At 51.2% G+C, this 23,670-nt stretch overlaps 1 protein-coding gene across 2 annotated transcripts in view; it reads right to left on the bottom strand.

The window, feature by feature from the left end:
* Positions 1–4,490: 4,490 nt before the first annotated feature.
* CYS1 (cystin 1) overlaps positions 4,491–23,670 on the bottom strand; it is a 26,848-nt gene continuing 7,668 nt past the window's right edge. Inside the window, exons 2-4 of one of the 2 annotated variants that reach the window (XR_005199520.1) lie at positions 17,834–17,882; positions 12,870–13,453; positions 4,491–4,645 (exon numbers count right to left, since the gene is read on the bottom strand). Coding sequence is in view for 1 of the 2 variants with exons in the window: in XM_017525431.2 (XP_017380920.1) it covers positions 13,452–13,453; positions 17,834–17,882 (51 nt within the window). In the remaining variant the exon portion in view is untranslated. Of the gene's footprint in view, positions 4,646–11,277; positions 13,454–17,833; positions 17,883–23,670 lie in introns of those variants that run through there. The other variant, XM_017525431.2, reaches the window with a different exon arrangement.

Here is a 23,670-nt window from a genome sequence, read left to right on the forward strand (position 1 = left end):
CTGGTGTGCAGTGGCACAATCTCGGCTCACTGTAACCTCCACCTCCCGGGTTCAAGCAATTCTTCTGCCTCAGCCTCCTGAGTAGCTGGGACCACAGGCGCACGCCACTATGCCCAGCTAATTTTTGTATTTTTTAGTGGATACGGGGTTTCACCATGGTCTCAATCTCTTGACCTCATGATCCTCCCGCCTTGGCCTCCCAAAGTGCTGGGATTACAAGCGTGAGCCACCATGCCTGGCCCTTTTGTTTGAAGGAAATTGTTTTGATCAAACAAAATTACTTGGAATGGTATGTTTTACAGTCTACCTAGAAAATAGATGATGGATGACACTTTTAAACGGTATGAGTGCATATGCTAGATAAACAAGAGAATGTGGCTGCCTGTGTACCAGAAGCCACTGACACTGGTTCTTGCTAAACAGTGGAAGTTCAAGCAATGGAGTAAGTGTAGGAGCATACAGAATGCTGTACTAATTTGGTAGCCTGGGAATATTTTTTGATTGTGCAGTATGTATTTAGATTTTGTCTCTGCTGGTTAATTATTGGCAGTCATCTTTATTAAAATGATGGTAAGGTGAAATATTGAATAAAATGAAGTTTTGTGTTTTGTTCTTTGTAGCCTGATAAAATCCCCACCTGGTCATTCACTGTGTGTTACTTGGTACCCATTAACTTGCCCCTTAGTATCAGCTGTTATTTGACACAAATGTGTATGTTTTCAGGAGGTTTCCACGTGTTTGGACACTCCCGCAGGTGAGTCCTGTCGTCATGAGGCAGTGCAGCTGCGGGAGAGCCACAGCGTGCATAGTTCCTGTTTCCTCATCACCCAGTCCTTCCTCCCACTCATCCAAATCGGCATCAGCATTTCCCACTACGCTACAAATGGCATCAAATTTGGATATTTTTCTTCATTATGACATGCAGAGTAATATTAGTCCTGCTAGTATTCTGGTGGATAAGGTCTTTGAGTATTTGGTTGCTTATCACAGAACATTCTCCAAGTAGTGCTAGTTCTAAAAAAGAGATACATGTTGAAAATGGTTTAAATTTACACTTCCATGTCCTGATTACATTTGGAAATGCTTTCTTTAAACCATCTTCCTTCCCCCTCCATTTGTCTGTTGAAAGGTTTTAAGTTGGAAAGAGTTCCTGTCTGAAAACTGTTCTGAGCAGCAGAACAGTTACCCTTGTGTGTGGATTCTTCACGGAGCCCCTCAGCGGCGGCTCTGGGCGCTGGAGGCCACTGGAGAGGCAGGCTCCCCTAGTGCACTTTATTGCCTGAGCAGTTTTGCTTGATCTTTTGTGACTTTGAGCCTTTTAAGTAGTTTGAATTGTAAGACTTAAAATGTTTCATAATTATGTTTTATGTAACAGACTTTGACTTATTATTTAAATGAGTATGTGTAATGTAACTTTTCTTTGAATCATATAAAACTTGATTTTAAACTGGATGTGTGTCCTGTGTCATAACTGTAACTAGCGACTATTTGGGAGAGTCTATAAAATTGATTGTGTATTGGCCCAGACTAATCTCTCCTCCTTGTTTTCTGGGGTTTTATTCTGTTTCTTTGGGTTCCTTGGAGGGTTCTTTCTGAAAGAAATGGGTGAAGAGAGCCAGGTGTGGTGGCTCACACCTGTAATCCCAGCACTTCGGCGAGCTGAGGCAGGAGGATCCCTTGAGCCCAGGAATTGGAGGAGGCTGTGAGCTATGATCACACCACTGCAGCCTAGCCTGGGCGACAGAGCAAAACACTGTCTCAAAAAGCCAACTTGTGAAGTGGCCGCTCTGGCAGACCCAGTTGTGTGCCGGGTAACCCTGTGGCCCTCGGTGCTCACGCCCTTCCTGTGCCGGGGGTGGCTGCAAAGAGGTAGAATTCGAAGTAGTTTTCCAGCCAGTCTGGAAGAAGTGCTTGGAAGTCTCTTGCATACTTCCTCCCCAGCCCAGGGTTACAAAGCACATCCTGGAGCGCAGGCTCCACTCTGGCTCTGCACATTGTCTCCAACCCTCTAAGGGGGCCTTGCATCCACACCACTGAAGGAGCTCCCAGGGTGTGCTCAGGGCTTTCGTGGGCTCAATTCTCAGGCCTGTCAGTGGCATCGGCTGGAGCTGGTGGTGCCCTTAAGGCCACATGCCCCTGCCCTCCCTCCACCTCGGGGTTTGTGCTCGGCCGGCCCTCATCTGCCTGCCTTAAGTTCTTATGCTGCAGTCCCTTGGTGATGTTTCCCAGCCTCACCACTGAGATTAAAACAGCATCTCTACCAGAAACACCCCTGAGGGGCTCTCCTTTGCACTTCTCTCCTGAGTTGGCATCCCTATATCCACCTGTCTACTTGGCATTGGTCAGTTAGCATTGCACACTTAAATGACCAAGTGCCTCATCTTCTCCTCACTTGACCCTACAATTCTCACAACTGACCCTCTTGTCTTTTGTTTGCTTGCTTTTGAGATGGAGTCTCGCTCTGTTGCCCAGGCTGGAGTGCGCAGTGGTGCGATCTCAGCTCACTGCAATCTCTGCCTCCCGGGTTCAAGTGATTCTCCTGCCTCAGCCTCCTGAGTAGCTGGGATTACACGCCTGGCTAATTTTTGTATTTTTAGTAGAGACAGGGTTTCACCATGTTGGTCAGGCTGGTCTTGAACGTTCACCTGACCTTGTAATCTGCCTGTCTTGGCCTCCCAAAGTGCTTGGATTACAGGCGTGAGCCATCGTGCCTGGCCAGACCCCATTGTCTTTAAAAAGAAGAGTGCATACATCCTTGCAAGACTTGAACTCTTCTCTCACCCCACATCCCATCACAGTCCTTGACTCCTTTTAAAACATCCAGCATCACGGAGGAGGAACCCGTGTCCAGGAACAGAGCCCTTTCCTCCTCTTCAGCATGCATGGAGACCAGAAATAGATGTGTATGCCCAAGAAAAGCAGGATTTCATTCCGCACTTCTCCCAGACGGTTCGGGTGCTAACTGGGGATGAGGAGGGGCACCCAGAGACAGGAGATACTATTGCCCGGCTCCAGGAGGTCCTCCAGTGCCATTGGAGGCAAGTGTCACCAGGGCTGGACAGTGCTCGCAGCATTCTGGGAGCTGGTGGTGCCAAGGAAACAGGATACCCATAGTCTCCAGTGAGCCCGACTGTGGGCTGCTGTGTGGGAGTGCTGCAAGCTCTCTTCCTGGTGGCAGATGACATAATGGACTCAGCCCTCACTCGCCAGGGGCAGATCTGCTGACTCCTCAGCAGAAGTTAGTTTAGATGCTATCAGTGATGCTATGCATGTACCTTCTGGAAGCATACATCTACTGCCTATTGCCAGGAGCAGCCCTATTACCTGAGCCTGATGGAGCGCTTCTGCAGAGTTCCTATCAGACTGAGATTGGGCAGAACCTGGACCTCATACAGCCCCCCAGGGCGATGTGGATCTTGGTGGATTCACTGAAAAGATGTACAAATCTGGCCGGGCGCGGTGGCTCACGCCTGTAATCCCAGCCCTTTGGGAGGGCAAGACTGGTGGATCATGAGGTCAGGAGATCGAGACCATCCTGGCTAACATGGTGAAACCCCATCTACACTAAAAACACAAAAAATTAGCCAGGCGTGGTGGCATGCTCCTGTAGTCCCAGCTACTCGGGAGGCTGAGACTGGAGAATCACTTGAATCTGGGAGGCGGAGGCTGCAGTGAGCTGAGATCATGACACTGCATTCCAGCCTCAACAGAGTGAGATTATCTCAGAAAAAAAAGAGGTACAAACCTACTGTCAAATACAAGACCACTTTCTACTCCTGCCATGCTGGAGCTGCAGCCAGGAAGATCCTGCTGGAGACGAGAGTCCTTTCAGATTGAGGATGATCATCTCGACCTCTCTGGGGATCCCAGTGTGACCAGCAAAGTTGGCACTGACATCCAGGGCCACAAATGCAGCTGGCTGGTGGTTCAGCATCTGCAGGACCACTTGGAACGGTAAGCAGATCCTACAGGAAAACTGCAGGCAGAAGGAGGCTGGGCAGGTGGCCCGGGTGAAGGCACTACGCGAGGAGCTGTTTCTGCCGGCTGTGTTCTTGCAATATGAGGAAGACGGCCACGGCCACATTGTGGATCTCATGGTACAGTACGCGGCGCCCCTGCCCCCAGCCATCTTTCTGGGGCTGGCAAGCAAAATCTATAAGCGGAAAAAGTGACTAGAGACTGCAAGGGCAGGGAGAGGAGGCTTACCATAAATAATTGTGTTACCTCCGATTCACCATCGTGTGTCTACTGGATTAAGCCCACCCCTCCCCGCTTCTGCTCGGACCCCCTTCAGTCTGCACTCACCAGCCACTGACGCTATGGAGAAATGTCAGGTGATTTCGCTCTGCCTGAAACCCCTAGTGGCTTTCCGTCTCTTGCCAAGAAAAGCCAAAGTCACAAGGCCCCCTTGGCCTCGCCTGACCGCACCTCCTGCTGCAGCTGTACTCGCCTCACTGCCCAGGGTCGGCGAGGGGTCCCCCTTGGAGAACCAACAGCACATGGTCGCTCTTCCCACTGGACCCACTCGCTCTTTTGTCAGATGATGATGATGGCAGTGTGTCTCGGATCAGGTTCCCTGGAAAGAGATCCTTGAGACAGATTTGCCCACAGGACACTTACTGGGTGAGACTTCCAGGACCAGTACCTGTAAGGAAGCAAGAGACGAGGACTGCACCCAAGAGAAAGTGAACTGCAAAACCAGTGCCACGGAAGCGGCCCCACGGGAGCTCTGGCACCAGGAGGCCCTGCAAAGGGGCCCCAGACAAGGGCAAGGAGCGCTGCCTTTGTCATCAGATGAGGGCTGCCCCAGGGGAGGCCTCACCTTGGGCAAGGTAGCTCCCTTCAGGCAGAATGCAATTCCTGAAAGGCCTGCAAGGGGCCCCAGCCAACTCTGTCGGCTGTGACCCCAGCACCCACCTCCAGGTGCTGTGTGTCACCCACTAGGAGCAACGCACCCCAAGCCTCCAGGCCCCACCCGACCACACTTCTGCTTCTCAGCCCACACTCTGTTCTCCTTTTTAGCGCTTTCTCAAATTTACCCTAAATCTTTGAATTGGCTGCGAGATCCTGGAAAGACTACTGGACTTGGAACCAAAAAATAGGTAACTGAATCCAGGCTCCACTACTTACTTCTTTGTGCACTTGGGCTAATAATGCTTGCCCCACAGTGGGGTGAGAGGAAGAGGGTGTGTGGAAGAGTTTACTGTAATCCACCAAGTATGTTCAGTAAATGCTCCAGGGTATCGTTACCATGAGGACAAGAGCTCTCCCCACTGCTGCATCCCTGGGCCTTCACACTGCCTGGCCTGGGGCGGGCGCTGAACATGTGTCAGAATGGATGCCATTCTTTGCACTGGAATCCAAGCCCCTGCCCAGGAATGTCGTGGCAGGGATGAGCAGAGCTGTTGGTTTCTGGTCCTGGGCTCCTGGGTCAACAGCCTGTGGGGAGCGGTGGGGGCTGGGGCTTCCCAGGTGCTGGGGCCAAGTGGTCCTGTGTCCACCACATGGGAGGGCTCCAGCTGTGTGTGCCTCTCTGAGAAAGGGCCTACTGCCTTCTAGAGTCACCCATCCGGGAGGTGACCGTGGAGAAGTTTGCAGAGATCTTATCACCCACATGGTATGTGTATGCGTATATGCGTGCGCAGGCGAAGAAATGGCAGGGGCCGGTAAATACTAATGGCCTTTGCATTCATCATTTCACCTGGAAAAGTCCCTCCAATTCCAACCCCTTTTGTCTTGGGGTGGCAGCCACAAGCCTATGACCCTCAGCTTTGTGACTGTGTAGCTGCTGTTCTCTGGGTGTTGTCACCAAGGTTCGTAATGTCTTTCTGGCCATGACATCAGTATTCTTTTACTTTCAACCTACCTCTTTGTTTCAGGATTTTTAAAATGAGGAACTTGAGACATTTTCCTAACAGTTGGGCCACATCCTGGGAGTGAGCTTGGCCCAATCCAGAGGTGTGCGACACACACACTCAGTCACCTCCCAGTTAGGGAAGTTCACTCTCAAAGTCCTCTTGCCTTTCCTCGTAAGAAGCCTAGCACGTTCCAGAGAGGACAGATTGGACATGAAAAATGAGAGAGAAGACACAAGAGAGTATAAGCCAAGTGCCGGGGGAAGACGCACATATATAAGCAGGTAGCAATGGGATGGAGCACTGGAAGCCAAGTGCAGATGGCACCGCCTCAGCTCTCACTGCTGAGCTCTCATGTGGCGAACTCTGGGAAGATTTCCCTGGCTCCCTCCTCTAGAATCCTATGAAATGAGAGATTTTGACCACTAGTAAAACCATGACAGATTTTACTGAACTTCATTTATTGCAAATCTAGTTTACCTGCTAAAATATAAGCTGTTCTATTACAGTAATTATATCACATCCACTCATCCGCCCACCCATCTACCCATCCACCCACTCATCCATCCAACCAGCTATCATCCATCCACCCATTCTTCTATCCATCCAACCACCCACCTACCCATCTACCCACCCACCCATCCAGGCAATCACCCATCATCTATCCACCCATTCTTCTATCCATCCAACCACTCATCCACCCATCCATCCATCCATCCATCTGTCCATTCATCCATCCATCCATCCATCCACCCACCCATTCTTCTATCCATCCAACCACCCACCTACCCATCTACCCACCCACCCATCCATCCAACCACCCATCTATCCACCCATTCTTCTATCCATCCAACCACTCATCCACCCATCCATCCATCTATCCATTCATCCAGCCACCCAACCAGCCACCCATCCATCCACCACTGATTCATCTACCCACCTATCCACCCATCCTTCTACCCACCAATTGATCTATCTATTCATCTATCCATCCAACCACCCACCCATCCATCCAACCACCCATCATCCATCCACCATTCTTCTATCCATCCAACCACTCATCCACCCATCCACCCACCCATCCATCCATCCACCCACCCATCCATTCAACTACCCATCCATCTATCCATTCATCTATCTGTCCAACCACTCATCCACCTATCCATCTACCCACCCATCCACCCACCTATCCATCCATCCACCCACCCATCCATCCATCCACCCACCCATCCATCCATCCACCCACCCATCCATCCATCCACCCACCCATCCATCCACCTACCCATTCATCTACCCACCTATCCATCCACCCACCCATCCTACCCACCAATTCATCTATCCATTCATCTACCCATCCAACCACTCACCCACCCATCCACCCATGCATCCATCCAACCACCCATCATCTGTCCACCCATTTTTCTATCCTTCCAACCACTCACCTACCCATCCACACACCCATCTACCCGCCCAACTACCTAACCATCCATTCATCTATTCATCCAACCACTCACCCACCTATTCACCCACTCATCCATCCACTCACCCATCCATCTACCCACTCATCCATCCATCCATCCACCCACCCATCCATCCATCTATCCATCCATCCAACAAGCATTTAATGAATACTGCTGTGTTGGGTCAGAAACTCAAAGATCAATTATCACAGTTCCTGCCCCCAAAGAGCTCATACTTGAGTGGGTAAGACATGATGAACAGCCTGGGCATGGTGGCTCATGCCTGTAATCTCAGCACTTTGGGAGGCCGAGGTGGGCAGATCACAAGGTCAGGAGTTTGAGTCCAACCTGACCAACATGATGAAACCCCGTCTCTACTGAAAATACAAAAATTAGCTGGGTATGATGGTGTGTACCTGTAATCCCAGCTACTCAGAAGGCTGAGGCAGGAGAATCACTTGAACTCAGGAGGCAGAGGTTGCAGTGAGCCAAGATTGCGCCACTGCACTCCAGCCTGGACGACAGAGCAAGACTCTGTCTCAAAAAAATAAAAAAAGACATGATGAACATTTAGAGCAACAAGCAGGATAACAGAGATGGGACAGAGGGCTGGGGCACCCTGTGCTGTCAAGGTGTCAGAATCACCTTGATTCTGTCTGTGACACCAGGCTTGTGGGGGCAGGTCCTGGATTCATGCTCACCTCGCTCTGCGTGTGGGAACTAAAAGAGCTGTGACACAAGGAGCCTGGGCAGTTTTTTTGTGGGACACCCCTACCACAGCTCCACAGAGGCAGTGGCATGTGCCCCAAAGGCCCTGGGGCCCTGGGTTGGGCAGCTGCACTTCCAGAGCCCAGAGGCACGTGCGAGGCCCCGGGGTGCTGAAGCTCCCCCCTCAGGTGACCGTGACTCCATAGAGACACCTCTGAGGAAACCTCAGAAACACTTATGCAGGGAACACAAAAGTCCCTGGAGCTCCGGCAGTGTATGGGGCAGGGGAGACCCTAAGGAAGAGTGCATCTCTTGGTATACCTGGCCCCGAACCCCAGCTGAGCCCCATGGTTTGCTGGGCCAGGCCCTATTGCCAGCTTCATATGAGACTGCATTCCCTACAGGCGCAGTCCAGTGCACCTGCTACTCCAAGAGGCCGCCAGGGCCCCCCGCTCACGATTCTCCTTCTGCAAGACAGAAGGAGTCCCCACCGCCATCACATGAACTTTGTAGTGCACAGAGGACTCGGTAGGTCATTTGTCATCTAGGGAGGTGGGAGGAACAGGTGTGTGCTGCGCCTTGAGCAGAGCAGGAAGCTAAGATCCCAGAGGGCACATGGTTGGTAGTGGCGTGAAGTCAAGCCTGGTGTCTGGGTCTCCTCCCTCGAACCCTGGGCTCTTGCCCGGCTCTCCACAGCCCACCTGAGCTCTCGCTGCAGAGGGAAGCCTGGCTACTTCCACCCTCCATGTCCTCCAGGCAGGGGAGAACAACCTGGGCCTTGGGTCTGACCGCTGACTCGTCTGCACAAATCGGACGAGCACAGATTCCCGGAGGCACCGTCCGTGCTTCCTCCATACCTCGCTCATTCCTTAGCCATCTTGACTTTGTATGCCTCAGAGCCTGGCATGCAGTACCCTCTTCAAGTAGTTGCTGCCTAAATCTTTAAAAAGATGTTTCTGGAACCTGTGCGAATAAGGTCATAGTATTTTTATGTTTCACTCAAATCCTCTCCTGCCAGATTAGTAGGAAATTCAGTCTCTCCCACTGCAGTTTCTCCCGTTTCCCACAAATTATTTTAAGCCTCCAGGGTTTACTTAGCCAAAGATGGGACTTTTTCTTTTTTTGAGATAGGGTCTTGCTCTGTTGGCCAGGCTGGAGTGCAGTGGCACAAGCACAGCTCACTCCAACCTCCAGCTCCCAGGCTCAAGAGATCCTCCCACCTGTGACACAAGTCCCAGCCTCCTGAGTAGCTGGGACTACAGGTGTGTGCCACCACGTCCGGCTAATTTTTGTATTTTTTGTAGAAACTGGGTTTCACCATGCTGCCCAGGATGGTCTCAAACTCCTGGGTTCAAGCGATCCTCCTGCCCCAGCCTCCAAAGTGCTTGGATTAAAGGTGGGAGCCACTGCACCTGGCCTCCAAGTTGGGACCTTCTAAATTCTACTCTCTAGGAACAGAACTGTGACGTCCAAGCTGCTGCTGAGTTCCTGCTGCCACATCGTGTCACTGTTAACTGGCTGCAGGCCCATGGCCTTGGTGGAGGCCAAGATCACAAAATAATATACTTGTCCCCTCAGCACCACAGGTAGCCACAACGCTCCTTTCTCAGGGGTGCAGGTTTCAGGGCCCGCCCTTTGTCTCCCATGCGGCCACATCCCAAGGCCCCCAGCCACACAAAGGTGCTGGTCAGATGTCACCTCTTGTGGACTTAAATTGCCACCTTTCTTTCCCACAGATCCATACCCCCAAAAAGGAGTGGTCTGGGTCTCCTTCCTTCTTTTCCTTCCTAACTATTGAAACTAAAGGCACAAAAAACAAAAAAAGAAAAAAACAAAGAAAGAAACTAAAGGCTGCCATATCCCCAGTCAACACAGCCCCTGCCCACCTCTGAAGGTCTGATTTGTCCCTAGGGGGTCCAGACCCTCACCACACAACAGGTCTGATTACAGAGCCACCTCCTAGAGGGAGCTAGCCGCCACAGCCGCAAATGTGATTTATCCTCCTCATGGCAACTGGGAATACTTTTCTCCTGCCTCATTATTGCCAGAAAGGAAACAGAAAAAAAAAGCCACGGATTCTCTCTTCCGTGGGGCACTTGGCTACACTTCTTCAACAGCCTTAAGCTCTCCCAAATGCTCACACGTGCACATGTGTGCCCCACCCCTGGGAACAGAGAGTGCTCTCACTGGTCTACCAATCAACGTCAGCAGCAGGTGTGCTGGCACCATGTGTGAGCAGGTGCAGCATTCCATGAGGACAAGCGGCCCTAGGTCTTTGGAACAGCAAAGGAAAGTGTCTTAGAAACAGCCATCTCAGGGAGGTGCGGGGAGCCTGAGCCAACAGCAGCCGGGGAAGGAGGCCCCTGCCTGCGTGGGGCCAGGAGCCCACGAGCCTGTGAGGAGAGGCTTGGGAATGCACGTGTCAGGAGGAGGGCAACAGCGGGACTCTGCTTCTTCCTCAAGAAAACACACCCAGCATTTCTCAGACGTGAGGGTGGACAGTGTTTTCTCAGTTCCTGGGGCTTTGTAGCAGCTCCAAGGAACTCTCATGATACAGAAACCGGGAGACACACAGCCAGACACGGTGGCTCATGCCTGTAATCCCAGTACTTTGGGAGGCCAAGGCAGGTGGATCACAAGGTTAGGAGTTTGAGACCAGCCTGGCCAACATAGTGAAACCCTGTCTCTACTAAAAGTACAAAAAAAAATTAGCTGAGCGTTGTGGTGCATGCTTGCAGTCCCGGCTACTCGAGAGGTTGAGGCAGGATAATTGCTTGAAGACAAGAGGCACAGGTTGCAGTGAGGCGAGATAGTACCATGGCACTCCAGCGTGGGCGACAGAACAAGACTCCGTCTCAAAAGAAAAAAAAAATAAAATAAAATAAACCAGGAGATACTTTTGTGGTCACTTAAGACTCCCAGGCAGTAACAGGCGTCATTTTTGCCTTTGAGGTGTTTTTCTTTCTGCCTCAATTCCAGCCACAGTCCTACCCTGGCAGTAAGCAAATCCCCCATGCAGTTCTGAGCAGGAGAGGGAGCAAATGCCCCATGCAGTGCTGAGCAGGATGCTGAGGCTCAGATGCAACTTGAGGCAGCCAGGAAGATGCCTGAGGTGGTGCCTGGCACACGGGAGGCACCAGGACAGGCTCGGGCTGGGCCACAGGCTGCAGCGACGACCACCCTCCACTTCCAGGCACAGCCCCTCCGTCTCACGGGACAGAGACAGGGCTGGCTCAAGTGGCTGGCACACATCATTTTATTTGCTCTTTTTTTAAATGTTTATTTCACCTGCAGCTGCAATACACACACCGCTTTATCTGGCTAGCTGCTGTTCAGAAGACACTTTTCCTGAATTCAGGAAAAACTTTTTAAAAGACCTGAGAACAATTCCTGTGACTTCTTAGCGCTGATAAAGTGCATTTACTTTGACATCGACGTAGCTTGTGGCGATTTTTGAATTATTTTTTCCTCTAACACTTTGATCTCATTGAGGGTATTACGCGTTTTCCACCAGAAAATGCCGAGGTATCATCTTTTTCTTGGAAACCGATTGAAATCATTCCTTTTTAACCAAATGAATAAAATCATAAACATTTACATGATTAAATTCAAAGCCTGATCCATTTGGTGGTACGAAATAAAACGTTAACTTATTTTAAAAGACGTATTTGCATTATTATTAAAATATAGTAATGACTTCCATCTTTATATCAAAAGAAACAGTTGGGTTTGGATGAGCAGTGGCGCCCGGCTCTCGGGGGGGGGTCTGAGCCATGCCCTTGAGGGGGCAAGCTCCAAGCTCCAACTTTGAAGTTGGAGTTTCCTAGCTGTGAACAGCTGGACAAAGGCACTCTCAATTAAAAGGTCAAGGAAATGCCCGTTTGCTGATGGCCACAGCAGGCCTGTGGGTCTGGGGACAGTACCAAGGAGCTGGCTGTTGGTTCCCGAGACGCTCCTGCTCTGCCGTGTTCGCAGGACTTGAGGGCTGGAGCTCTTCTCAGGAAACCAAGGATGCCCGGGGGGGAGGGGGGCCACCGTGCTGGCTGGTCAAGCCAGATAACCTGGCTTGTACTGGCTTCAGTAGAAGCTGCCGCTGTTCCCTCCTTCCCCCTCTGTCCCGATGCCCTCAGGCTGCTGGGGAGGAGCCTGCGCCTGCCTCCCGCCTCCCTGGACTGCTATTCTCCCCGCAGTTCTCCCTCGGAGTTGTCCCTGCACCTGGGCCCACACGGGCGTCCCCTCCAGCTGGAGCTCCGCCCATGTTCCAAGGGCGTCCTGGGCAGGTCAGTTTTCCCATTTGCAACTAGGAACATTCCAAGGCTCTTTCTGCTTCATTGCTGTGGTTTCCCACCTTCCACCCAGGCGGGAAGAGAATTTAAAAGCCCCAAAGGCACTGGCCAGGCTGCCTGTGAAAGGGAGAACTGGAAAGCCAGTGGCAGGCAGACCCTCCCCCCTCCACCCCGTGGGACCCGAGCGCTGGCTCCCCACAGGGAAGGCAATGCTGTACCTAAGGCGGGGGAACTGCCGTGGCCGCCTGGACTGGTGCAGTTCCAGGTTGTCAGAGCTGGGGATGGCCTCCCAGAGCTGCCAGAGCTGATTTTCCAGAGAGGGAAACTGAGGCCCAGAGAGGCAGTGATGAACCCTACTTCCCACTGCAAGTCCGTCAAGGGCTAGGATCAGAGTTGGGGTCCTCGCTCCTCAAAGTGTGGCAGGGGGTGGGGGGGCTTCGGAGCTTGGGCCTGGGCTGGGAGCTGGTTAGACACACAGAACCTCAGGCGCTGCCTGGCCCAGCGGCACCCCCAGGCTGCTCCTTGGGGAGTTAAGAGGCACTAAGCTGACTTGGCCTCACCTGGAGAGATGGGCCTGAGGCTTGAGGGAGCAGCACAGGTGCACCTTCCACAGCAGAACCTTCCAGAAATGCTGTGGCACGGATGCCAAGAGGGGCTCGCTTGTCTCATTCAGGCCTTGTGAGCCCTCCCCACTGTGGAGAGCGGGCAACCAAGAGGGGCACACACTTCAGGCTCCAGAAGAACCTGGCAGGCTCCCTGCGGTGGGGAGGAGGCGCCGGCGGCCTGGCCCACGCACCTGTGGGTCAGCACCGCCTGCCTCCTGACCCGGTCGCACAGCTGATCGCCGCCCCCCCAGCAACCTTGACTGCCAGCAGCTGGCCCAGGGCAGCACTGTCTGAAAGTGAATTTGAAAGGTCAGCTCTGAAATATCCGGGGGTGACTGTGTTTTGGAGGTGGCTCAGCTCCTGCTAGAGCTCTGGGCCAGCGGGGGGAGACCCAGCCAGCAGGTGCCTCTAAGGCCTGGCGGGGCGCCGGGGCGCGCTGTCCTCAGCGGCAGTACTCCCGCTCAATGCTCGCCATCAGCCCCTCTTCCGCGTGGTCATAGGAGATGGTGGCTGGCCTCTTGCAACTGCTGTCTGGGACTCTGTAGGCGAGAAAAATGGGCAGGGCTGTCAGCAGGCAGGAGGTGCCTTCTCACTGGTCTCCCCTGGGTACCACCATGGCCACCAGTGGGCCCATCCTGAAACCCAAACTGAAAACCTTTGCCCTGGGACACCCTGTGGCTCTCTCGCCCAGTACACAGCCACCAGCAGCCACAATGCCGAGCCCCTGCACTTAGTGGACGCCAGCACCTGCCCTGTTTAAGGGAAGGCAGGCTCTGGGCTGGGAAGACCCCAGCTTGAATCCTAGCTCTGTGGCTCACCTGCACGGCAACCTCAGGCAAGGCCAGCCTCTGTTTTTCCTCCAGCACGCAACTTGATTCATGAGTTTGTTCTCAGGTGTAAGACAACGTATGGGCAGCATGTGACATGGAATCCGGCGCACCACAGCCTTAATACATGGGAATCATGACCAGGCCCAGTGGCTCACACCTATAATCCCAGCACTTTGGGAGGCCGAGGTGGGCAGATCACTTGAGGTGAGGAGTTCAAGACCAACCTGGCCAACACAGTGAAACCCCGTCTCTACTACAAATACAAAAATTAGCCAGCTGGGGTGGTGGGTGCCTGTAATCCCAGCTACTCGGGATACTGAGGCAGAAGAATGGCTTGAACCCAGGAAGTGGAGGTTGCAGTGAGCCGAGAATGAGCCACTGCACTCCAGCCTGGTGACAAAGTAGGACTCTGTCCAAAATAAAATAAAATAAAAATAAGGGAATTAAGGTCACATCCGTGTGCCGACATCGGTCCTGTGCCCTCTGGGGTCTCACAGGAGCTGCTCATTCTGTGGAACCACACATTCGGGATCCCACCACTCCCTCAGCCCACCTGGCAGCCCAGCTGAGAGGGACGGAGACCTTAGCCCCTGCTCCTGCTACCTGGGCTCCGGAAAGTGGCCCTGTCAGCCTGGACCCTGCCGGCTTGTCCCGCTCTCCCAGACCCTCTGGACTTTGTGTGGACACCTGGGTGGTGCTAACTGCCCTGGACATGCCACAGCTGTGTTGAGAGGTGCGGGCCTTTGCAGGAGGGAGTCCCGGGAGCCCAGGGCAGGGCATGAAGACTTGGCCAGGCTGGGTGCTGCTTCTTGGAGACACTGCCTCAGAATAGGGTGTGCAGGTCTGCAGCTGACAGGGCCTGGGAGAGGCAGGCCAGCTGTCCACGGCCAGATGTGGGATGCTGCCCTCCCCGTGGCCAGCCAGGGACCCTGGGCAAGGGGAACACCGCCGACTGCTCTGCCAGAGGTCAGACATCGGGGCCAGCTGCCCTCCATTTCCTGGCCTGGTTCCCTACCTGCCAGCCTCAGGGGCTGGGCCAGATGGCCTCAAAGTTCCCTCTGACCACTGCATTCATACGCCACTGCTGCTCTGAGCACAGCCTCCAGGTCCCCATCTGGCTCTCTTGGAACTCAGGGCAAGAGCTGGGCCCCCAGCACAGCCACCTGACTTCAACAATTAGGGTCAACTTTGCTATATTATTTACTTTACCACATACTTATCTACTTCTTCATCTGATTTTCAGATGCATCCCAGAGATGGCTGCAGACATCAGCACCTGCACCCTGAAACACTGCTGGAAGGACCCTGCCTGGGGGCGAGGGTGATGCTGGAAGGAGACTGAAGAACAGGACATTGTCGCAGCCACAGAGTGAGGCGCTGGTGCCTGAGAGCTGCACGCTGGGGGGCTGAGACTGGCCTGCAGGGCCCGCGGCTGCCATGAGAGCAGGGTGCTATGCTGTGGACAGCGAGAGGCACAGTGGGTACAGGGCAGATGCTGCCAACCTGGACCCTGGGGCAGGTCTGCTGGGACCTGGGGCTTCCTTCCTGGTGGGAGCACAGCACTGATCTTGCTTCCTCTTTTCTGCACCAGGGAGGAGCTGGCAGAGCCCTGGGCACTTCTACGCCGAGGACGGCACTCAGGGAGGCTCCCATTAAAGTATACTGAATGAAAAGGCTTTAGCTGGCACAGCGGCTCACGCCTGTAATCCCAGCACTTTCAGAGGCGGAGGCGGGTGGATCACTCGAGGCCAGGAGTTCGCGACCAGCCTGGCTAACATGGTGAAACCCCATCTCTACAAAAATACAAAATTAGCCAGGCGTAGTGGCACACATCTGTAGTCCCACCTACTGGGGAGGCTAGAGGCAGCAGAATCACTTGAACCCAGGAGGCCAAGGTTGCAGTGAGCCGAGATTGTGCCACTGCACTCCAGCCTGGGCAATAGAGCTTGACTCTGTCTCAAAATAAATAAATAGGCCAGGCGTGATGGCTCACGCCTGTAATCCCAGCACTTTGAGAGGCTGAGTCGAGTGGATCACTTGAGGTCAGGAGTTTGAGACCAGCCTGGCCAACATGGCAAAACCCTGTCTCTACAAAAAACACAAAAATTAGCCTGGCATGGTGGGGCGCACCTGTAGTCCCAGCTAGTTGAGAGGCTGAGGCAGGGGAATCACTTGAACCTGGGAGGTAGAGGTTGCAGTGAGCTGAGATCATGCTATTGCACTCCAGCCTGGGCAATAAGAGCAAAACTCCATCTCGATAAATACATAAACAAACAAACAAATGAATAAAGTATACTGAATGAATGAATGAATGAATGACGTGCCACTGGTGAGTGGTGGTAATGGAAATGTGAGGGTGTCCTGGAGTGTGCATGGGTAAAGGTCAGAAGAAATAACAGCTAATTACTTTCCTTTTGAGAGAAAAAAAAAAAAAAAAATTTTGATAAAAAAAAAAAAAAAAAAAATAATTTAAATATGAAAAAAAAAAAAAAAAAAAAGAAAGAGAAAATAAATAAATAAATAAAAGAAATAATAGCTAATTAGTTCATGGTAGGATTGAATCCTAAATTCCTTGGGCTGATGGAAACTATAAAGTCTCTGGCGATAGTGCAGGGGCAGAGCTGCGTGGGCTTCCTCACCCCCTCCCCCTCTGCAGTGGCTTCTAACATTGCCCAGAGCCACCACAGCATTCTACTGGGAAGCAATGCCCAGCCCTTTCCACTTGGCATTCAAGGTCCTCCTCACACTTCAATCCTCCCTCCCCCATTCCCTCTACCAACCCCACCTGCCACAGTGTCCCAGAAGGCTCCTTCCCTCCTCTCTCCTCGGCAAACCCCTATACGTCCTTCAAGCCATCTTATATTTATATTTATATATATATATTTTTTGAGATGGAGTCTCCCTCTGTTGCCCAGGCTGGAGTGCAGTGGCATGATTTTGGCTCACTGCAACCTCGTCTCCTGGGTTCAAGCAATTCTCCTGCCTCAGCCTCCTGCGTAGCTGGGACTGCAGGTGCACGCCACCACTCCTGGCTAATTTTATTTTTTGCATTTTTTGTATTTTTTTAGTAGAGATGGGGTTTCACTATATTGGCCAGGCTGCTCTCGAACGCCTGACCTCAGATGATCTGCTCACCTCGGCTTCCCAAAGTGCTAGGGTCACAAGTATGAGCCACTCTGGGCTTGGCCCCTTCAAGCCATCTTTGTTTTTTGGTGCTGTGACTCCAATCCCTTCAAGCCATCTTAAACGACAGCTCTGACCTCCCCTGGAGCCCGCTGCCTGCATTTCCAGAGACCATGAGCCTCCCGGGCAGGCCTCCGTCCCAGCGCCTACATTGCAGCCCTCAGCACCGCTGTGGGGCTCAGGGAAGGACCTCCCGGTGTCTGTTACATCAGGGGGTCCAGCAGGGCTCCTGTCCTGAAATCATTTGTAATTAAGGACCATGGCTAACATTTCCAACCGTTTTCACCCCCACAGTCTTATCTGAACACAATCACCTGCTCCCAGTGACCTGTCGCCACATTAGTTGGAGGTGTGCAAGCCAGGGGGGTGACTGGTCTGGGGTAGAAAGTCGTCCCTGGAGCAGACAGACGAGGCCGGGGCTCTGGGGCTGTGGGATTTTAAAGGAGGAAATGAGCTCCTTGCCTGCTACCGGCAAGGGTGTTCAGGGTGGTTTCCTACTACCGTGCAGTGGAGCTGTACGTGGGCCCACAGCTGGCCCTGGACTGCCAGTTCCTTAAGGCCGGTGTCTTGTTCCTTGGTCTGGCCATGGTGCCCAGCACAGCATCTGAGTATGTTTGAATGAGTTAAGGTGCAAATAGGGAATGGGCTGGGCAAGCCCTGGTCTGACCCAGGTCACGGCCTTATTTAGGCGGGAGATCAAAGCTGCTGAGAGGGTGAGCCTCCTGCAATCTCCGCAGCAGGACCTTCCCTCAAGGACTAGGGCTTTGCATTTAGAGCAAGCTGCCCCTGGAAACCTCGTGAGGACCTGGAGGAAAACGGTGCAGGCAGGAGGGCTCTGAGGCTGGCTGGAGTCAACAAAAAGAACCTGTGGCTTCGGGAAGATGTGCCTCCCTGGTACTTACTCACAGGTGCTGCTCTTCCCCACGTGCTCCTCTGTGCTCTGCTCTGCAGCCACCTTGAGAAAGATGAAACGAGACATTCAAAGACTGTCAGCAGTGCAGCCTGCCTGAGGCTTTGGCTTTGTGTGGACAGACGATGGCCACCACTTTCAACCCAGGATCCATGAGCCTCAGAGCTTACGGATCTCGAGCTGTCGAGTTCCATCTACTCATTGCACAGGCGAGAAAATGGAGGCTGCAAGAGGAGAGTGACTTGGAAAGCACGGAGCAAGTGGCAGAGCCAGGGCCAGGCTCACTGCCTCCCAGACAGCCACCCATGTGAGGGCTCCGTCTCTCACCTTCAGGGATCATGTGACCCACTGCCACCTAGCATGAAGACACCCCATGTGGTCACCTCCAGGGATCATGTGACCCACTGCCACGAGGACACCTTGTGCCACTTCCAGGGATCATGTGACCCAGTGTCACCTAGCACGGTGACATCCGTGTGTCACTCCAGGGGTCATGTGACTCACTGTCACCTAGCATGAGGACATGTGGTCACCTCCAGGGATCATGTGACCCAGTGTCACCTAGCATAAGGACACCCCGTGTGTCACCTCCACGGGTCATGTGACCCACTGTCACCTAGCATGACACCCATATCACTTCCAGAAACCACACGACCCCGACCCCACTCTAAACATTGCCCAGAACCTCTCCCTGCCGCCCTGCAGTGCTTTTTCTTCATAAGGCAAGGATGTGTCTACACAGCATGCAGCTGCCATGGAGTCTATGTTCCAATAGTCCACTTGCCTAACCGTGCTGGGCCAGAACCACCCCATCTCATCCTTGGTGTCAGGCAAGCCTTGCTGTCTGCTAAAGCTTGTCTTCCCGGCTTCTTTCTTCTTGCAAGAGAGTCTTGGTGATTCTTGGCTGTTGGCACTTCCAGGTACAGAGGCTCCTTGGCTTACAATGGGGTTATGTCCCGAAGAACACATTGGAAAGTGGAAAAATCCTATGTTGAATCATCAAAATCAGGGACCATATATACATATATTATAATCAGCTTGTCATATTTGGGGGAAAAAAACGGGATTTTTCTAGGGTTGTATTAAACTACAGATCATTTTAGGGGGACTTATAGATTTACACTAATGAGTCTTCGAATTTATAAATAGGGACTATCAATTCATTTAGGACTCCTTTAGTGTCGTCTAAGAAGTTATCATTTTCCCTATAGAGATATCATGGATAGCTCTTTTTATTTTATTTATTGTTTGTTTGTTTTTTTGGATGAGTTTTGCTCTTACCAGGATGGAGAACAATGACAAGATCTCAGCTCACTGCAACCTCTGCCTCCCAGGTTCAAGTGATTTTCCTGCCGCGGCCTCCGGAGTGGCTGGGATTACGGTCATGCAACACCATTCCTGGCTTATTTTGTATTTTTAGTAGAGACAGGGTTTCTTCATGTTGGTCAGGCTGGTCTTGGACTTCTGCTGAGGTGATCCACCTACCTCGGCCTTCCAGGGTGCTGGGATTATAGGCATGAGCCACTGTGCCCGGCCTATTTATTTATTTTTGAGACAGAGTTTTGCTCTTGTTGCCCAGGCTGGAGAGCAATGGCATAGTCTCAGCTCACTGCAACCTCTGCCTCCTAGGTTTAAGTGATTCTCCTGTCTAAACCTCCTGTCTAAACCTGAGTAGCTGGGATTACAGGCGCCTGCCACCACACCCAGCTAATTTCTGTAATTTTAGTAGAGACAGGGTTTCTCTATGTTGGCCAGGCTGGTCTTGAACTCCTGACCTCAGATGATCCGCCTGCCTCAGCCTCCCAAAGTGCTGAGATTACAGGCGTGAGTCACCATGCCCGACCAGATATCTCTTTTTATACCAATTTCTAGATAGCTACTTGGTCATTTTAATGTTATTGTCAATGTTATATTTTAAAAATAAAAATTTCTACCTGCTTGATGCTTCAGAAATGACTGAGATACATATATTTTTCAAAAATTTCTTTCTTGGGCCAGGCACGGTGGCTCACACTTGTAATCCCAGTACTTTGGGAGGCTGAGGCGGGCGCATCATGAGGTTAGGAGCTCGAGACCACCCTGGCTAACATGGTGAAATCCCATCTCTACTAAAAATACAAAAAATTAGCTAGGTGTGGTGGTACGCATGTGTAGTCTCAGCTACTTGGAGGCTGAGGCAGGAGAATTGCTTGAACCTGGGAAGAGAGGTTGCAGTGAGCCGAGATCGCACCACTGCACTCCAGCCTGGGCGAGAAAGAGAGTGAGACTTGGTCTCAAAAAAAAAAAAAAAATTCTTTCTTTTCTTTTTTTGTTTTATTGAAACAGGGTCTTGCTCTGTTAACCAGACTGGAGTGCAGTGGCCTGATCATAGCTCACTGCAGCCTCTACCTCTCAGGCTCAAGCGACCCTCCCATATCAGCCTCTCATGTTGCTGAGACTACGGGCTCATGCCACCATGCAGCTAATTTTTCATTTTTTGTAGAGATGGGTTTTCACTATGTTGCCTTGGCTGGCCTTAAAGTCCTGAACTCAAATGATCCTCCCATCTTGGCCTCCCAAAGTGCTGGGATTATAGGCATGAGCCACTGGGCCTGGCCAGAGATATATGAATTTATCTTGTGCTCAGCAGTCTTACTGAACTCCCTTATTGTTCTAATAATTTATGGATTTCTTTGTATTTTCTTCCCATTCACATGATCTGGGAATAATGACCATTTGATTTTTCCCTTTCTGATCCTTATACATTTTCCCCCTAACCTTACTGCACTGGCTGGGACCTTCAGCAGTACAGTGAAAGGAAGTGATGATGACAGCCATCTCCATCTTAATCCTCTATTAAAAGGAAAAGTTTCCATCACATATTGAGTGAATAAGATATTTGCTGTAATTTCTTCTCTGGCTATCTTTTATCAGGCCCTTCTCTCTATGTTGTGTTCTGGGTCATTTCTATCTCCCTCTCTCCATCTCACTGATCCTCTCTTCATCTCTGTCTAATCTGTTAAACCCATATCATTGATATCTTTCATTTTGCTTATGGTATTTTCCATTTCTAGAAGTCTTATTTGGTTATTTTTCAAATCTTCTAGGTCATTTTCTATAGTCCTTGTCCTTTGCAGGTGTTTTCTTTAAACATAATAAATGTAGTTGATTATTATCTGCGTCTGGTGATCTTAGTAACTGAGATTTTCATTGGCATATTTTTGTTTATTGTTTCTTCTAAGTCTTCACTTGCTTATTTGAGGAGCTGGTTATTTTTTGTCGTTTGCAGCTTGTCATCCTTGAAAAATTCCCTATGGCTATTCTTTGAGGCCTAAGAGGAATGTGCCTTCCTCCAGAGAGGGGATGCATTTGCTTTTGCCAGGCACGTAGCAGGCATCCCTGGCCTGAAACCACTTTAAATTAAATCCTTTAATTTAATTTAAGGGATATTAAATTAATCCTTTAATTTAAAGGACTTAATGTAAAGTATTTTGGACCACCCAGGTGATGAGAATTTAGGCTGCAAACATAAGAGGTGTCTGGATTGAGCGTACAACTTCTCAGAGCTTGCAAGCTCTTTCTGTTCAAAGGAAAAACTTTAGGGTAAATAGGTGTGCACGACTACAAAGAAACCCACTCCAGCTGCATGTGCTAGTCAAACAGTTTTTGATTCATAAATATAAATGGTCATAAAAGAACTCACAGACATTTAAAGGGGGAAAGTGCAAGAAATAATCAAGATGAACCCCCTGGGCGCAGTGGCTCACACCTGTAATCCCAGCCCTTTGTGGGGCTGAGGTGGGTGGATCACTTCAGGTCAGGAGTTCCAGATCAGCCTGGCCAACATGGTGAAACCTCGCCTCTACTAAAAATACAAAAATTAGCTGGGTGTGGTGGCAGGTGCCTGTAATCCCAGCTACTGGGGAGGCTGAGGCAGGAGACTGGCTTGAACCTAAGAAGCAGAGGTTGCAGTGAGCTGAGACCGCACCACTGCACTCCAGCCTGGGTGACAGAGCAAGACTCTGTCTCAAAAAATAATTATTATTTTTAATTTTAAAAAATTAAATAGATAAGTCTCTAGGAAGGGCCGAGCAGCTGGACACAGGCCACGTACAAGAAACCAAGAGTCAGGTGGCCTCACCTGGTCGTCAGTGACACTGGAAGCCAGTGTTATAAATGGCTGCGAAGGTGTGAGGGAAAGCTGTTTTGAACTCAGAATTTTAATCCCAAATAAACTATTAATCAGGTACTAAAGCAGATGAAAGATGTTTTCAGACATACAAAGACTCAAAGTTTATCTTGTATTACCTTTCTGGGGAAAAAAAATATTTTTAAAAGGTTTTTTTTTTTTTTTTTTTTAAATAGCATTCAAGAAAAGATGAGGAATCACTAAGAAAGAAAACCATTACCACGACCAATCTATTATAGACTTCTTCTAGATTTCCAACATCATAGAAGATAGAGGTTTCATGAGCCTAACGGAATTAACCCAGGAATGCAAGGTAGTGGAAGCTTCTGGATAATGTGTAATAGGCCCGGGAAGCAACCTGTCAATGTCCAAAGTTTCCATGACATCAACTGAGCGATCAGGGTAGCTGCCCCAAGTATCTGCAGAGCTTGTGTGAAAGGGCCACACTTCCTCCGCCTGTTCCGGGGCTCAGTGTGTCTGCACTGGAGGGAGGTGAGCTGTGTTCAACACAGGGGGACTAGGTCAGAGCTGCCTGCGAGGGAGGGGCTGCCCCGAGATGCCTGTCACTGAAGCCAGACAGAGAGGCTGGGTGATCCAACAGCTCATGCCCCCCGTTCGAATTCCAAATCAAGGCAAAACACACACCCTGAAGTCACACACTTCTATTTCTAGGGTCACCACAAATGCTCAGCAGGTGAGGAGGAAGAGTGTAAGGGAGAGGAGGGATTGAGAAAACAGCGTCTTCGTGCGCACCCCTCCTCACCTCCCAAGCCCTGGTGTACTTGGAGCCAAGGAGTTCCCCAGGGGTTCCCTCCTTTCCTAGCCCGGCCTGGTGTCCTCTGACGGGTGTGGCTTTACCCTGACTTCTATCGCTGCGCTCCGTGTACTGTTTTGTAAATGGGCTGAGATAGAGAACCTCTTTTATTTTTTTCCGTTTTTTTGAGATGGAGTCTTGCCGTCACCAAGGCTGGAATGCAGGGGCGTGATCTCGGCTCACCACAACCTCAGCTTCCTGGGTTCAAGCAATTCCCCTACCTCAGCCTCCTGAGTAGCTGGGATTACAGGCATGTGCCACCATGCTTGGCTAATTTTTGTATTTTTAGTAGAGACAGGGTTTCGCCATGTTGGCCAGGCTGGTCTTGAACTCCCGACCTCAAGTGATTTACTTGCCTCAGCCTCTAAAGTGCTGGGATTACAGGTATAAACCACTGCACTTAGCCTCTTTATTTATTTGAGGCAGGGCCTTTCTCTGTTGCCCAGGCTGGAGTGCAGTGGCCTGATCATAGCTCACTACAGTCCCAACTCCTGAGCTCAAGCGATCCTCCCACCTCTGCCTCCTAAAAAGTGCTGGGATTACAGGTGTGAGCCACCAACCCAGCCTGAAAACCTCTTAAAGCTAAGGCGGGGCCGAGCACTGTGGCTCACGCCTGTAATCCCAACACTTTGGGAGGCCAAGGCAGGTGGATCACGAGGTCAAGAGTTCGAGACCAATCTGGCCAACGCGGTGAAATCCCGTCTCTAGTAAAAATACAAAAATTAGCTGGGCGTGGTGTCACGCACCTGTAGTCCTAGCTACTCGGGAAGCTGAGGCAGGAGAATCGCTTGTACCTGGGAGGCAGAGGCTGCAGTGAGGCAAGATTGCACTGCTGCACTCCAGCCTGGGCA

The sequence above is a fragment of the Cebus imitator genome, unplaced genomic scaffold, assembly GCF_001604975.1.
Source record: "Cebus imitator isolate Cc_AM_T3 unplaced genomic scaffold, Cebus_imitator-1.0 Scaffold1, whole genome shotgun sequence".
NCBI lineage: Eukaryota > Metazoa > Chordata > Mammalia > Primates > Cebidae > Cebus > Cebus imitator.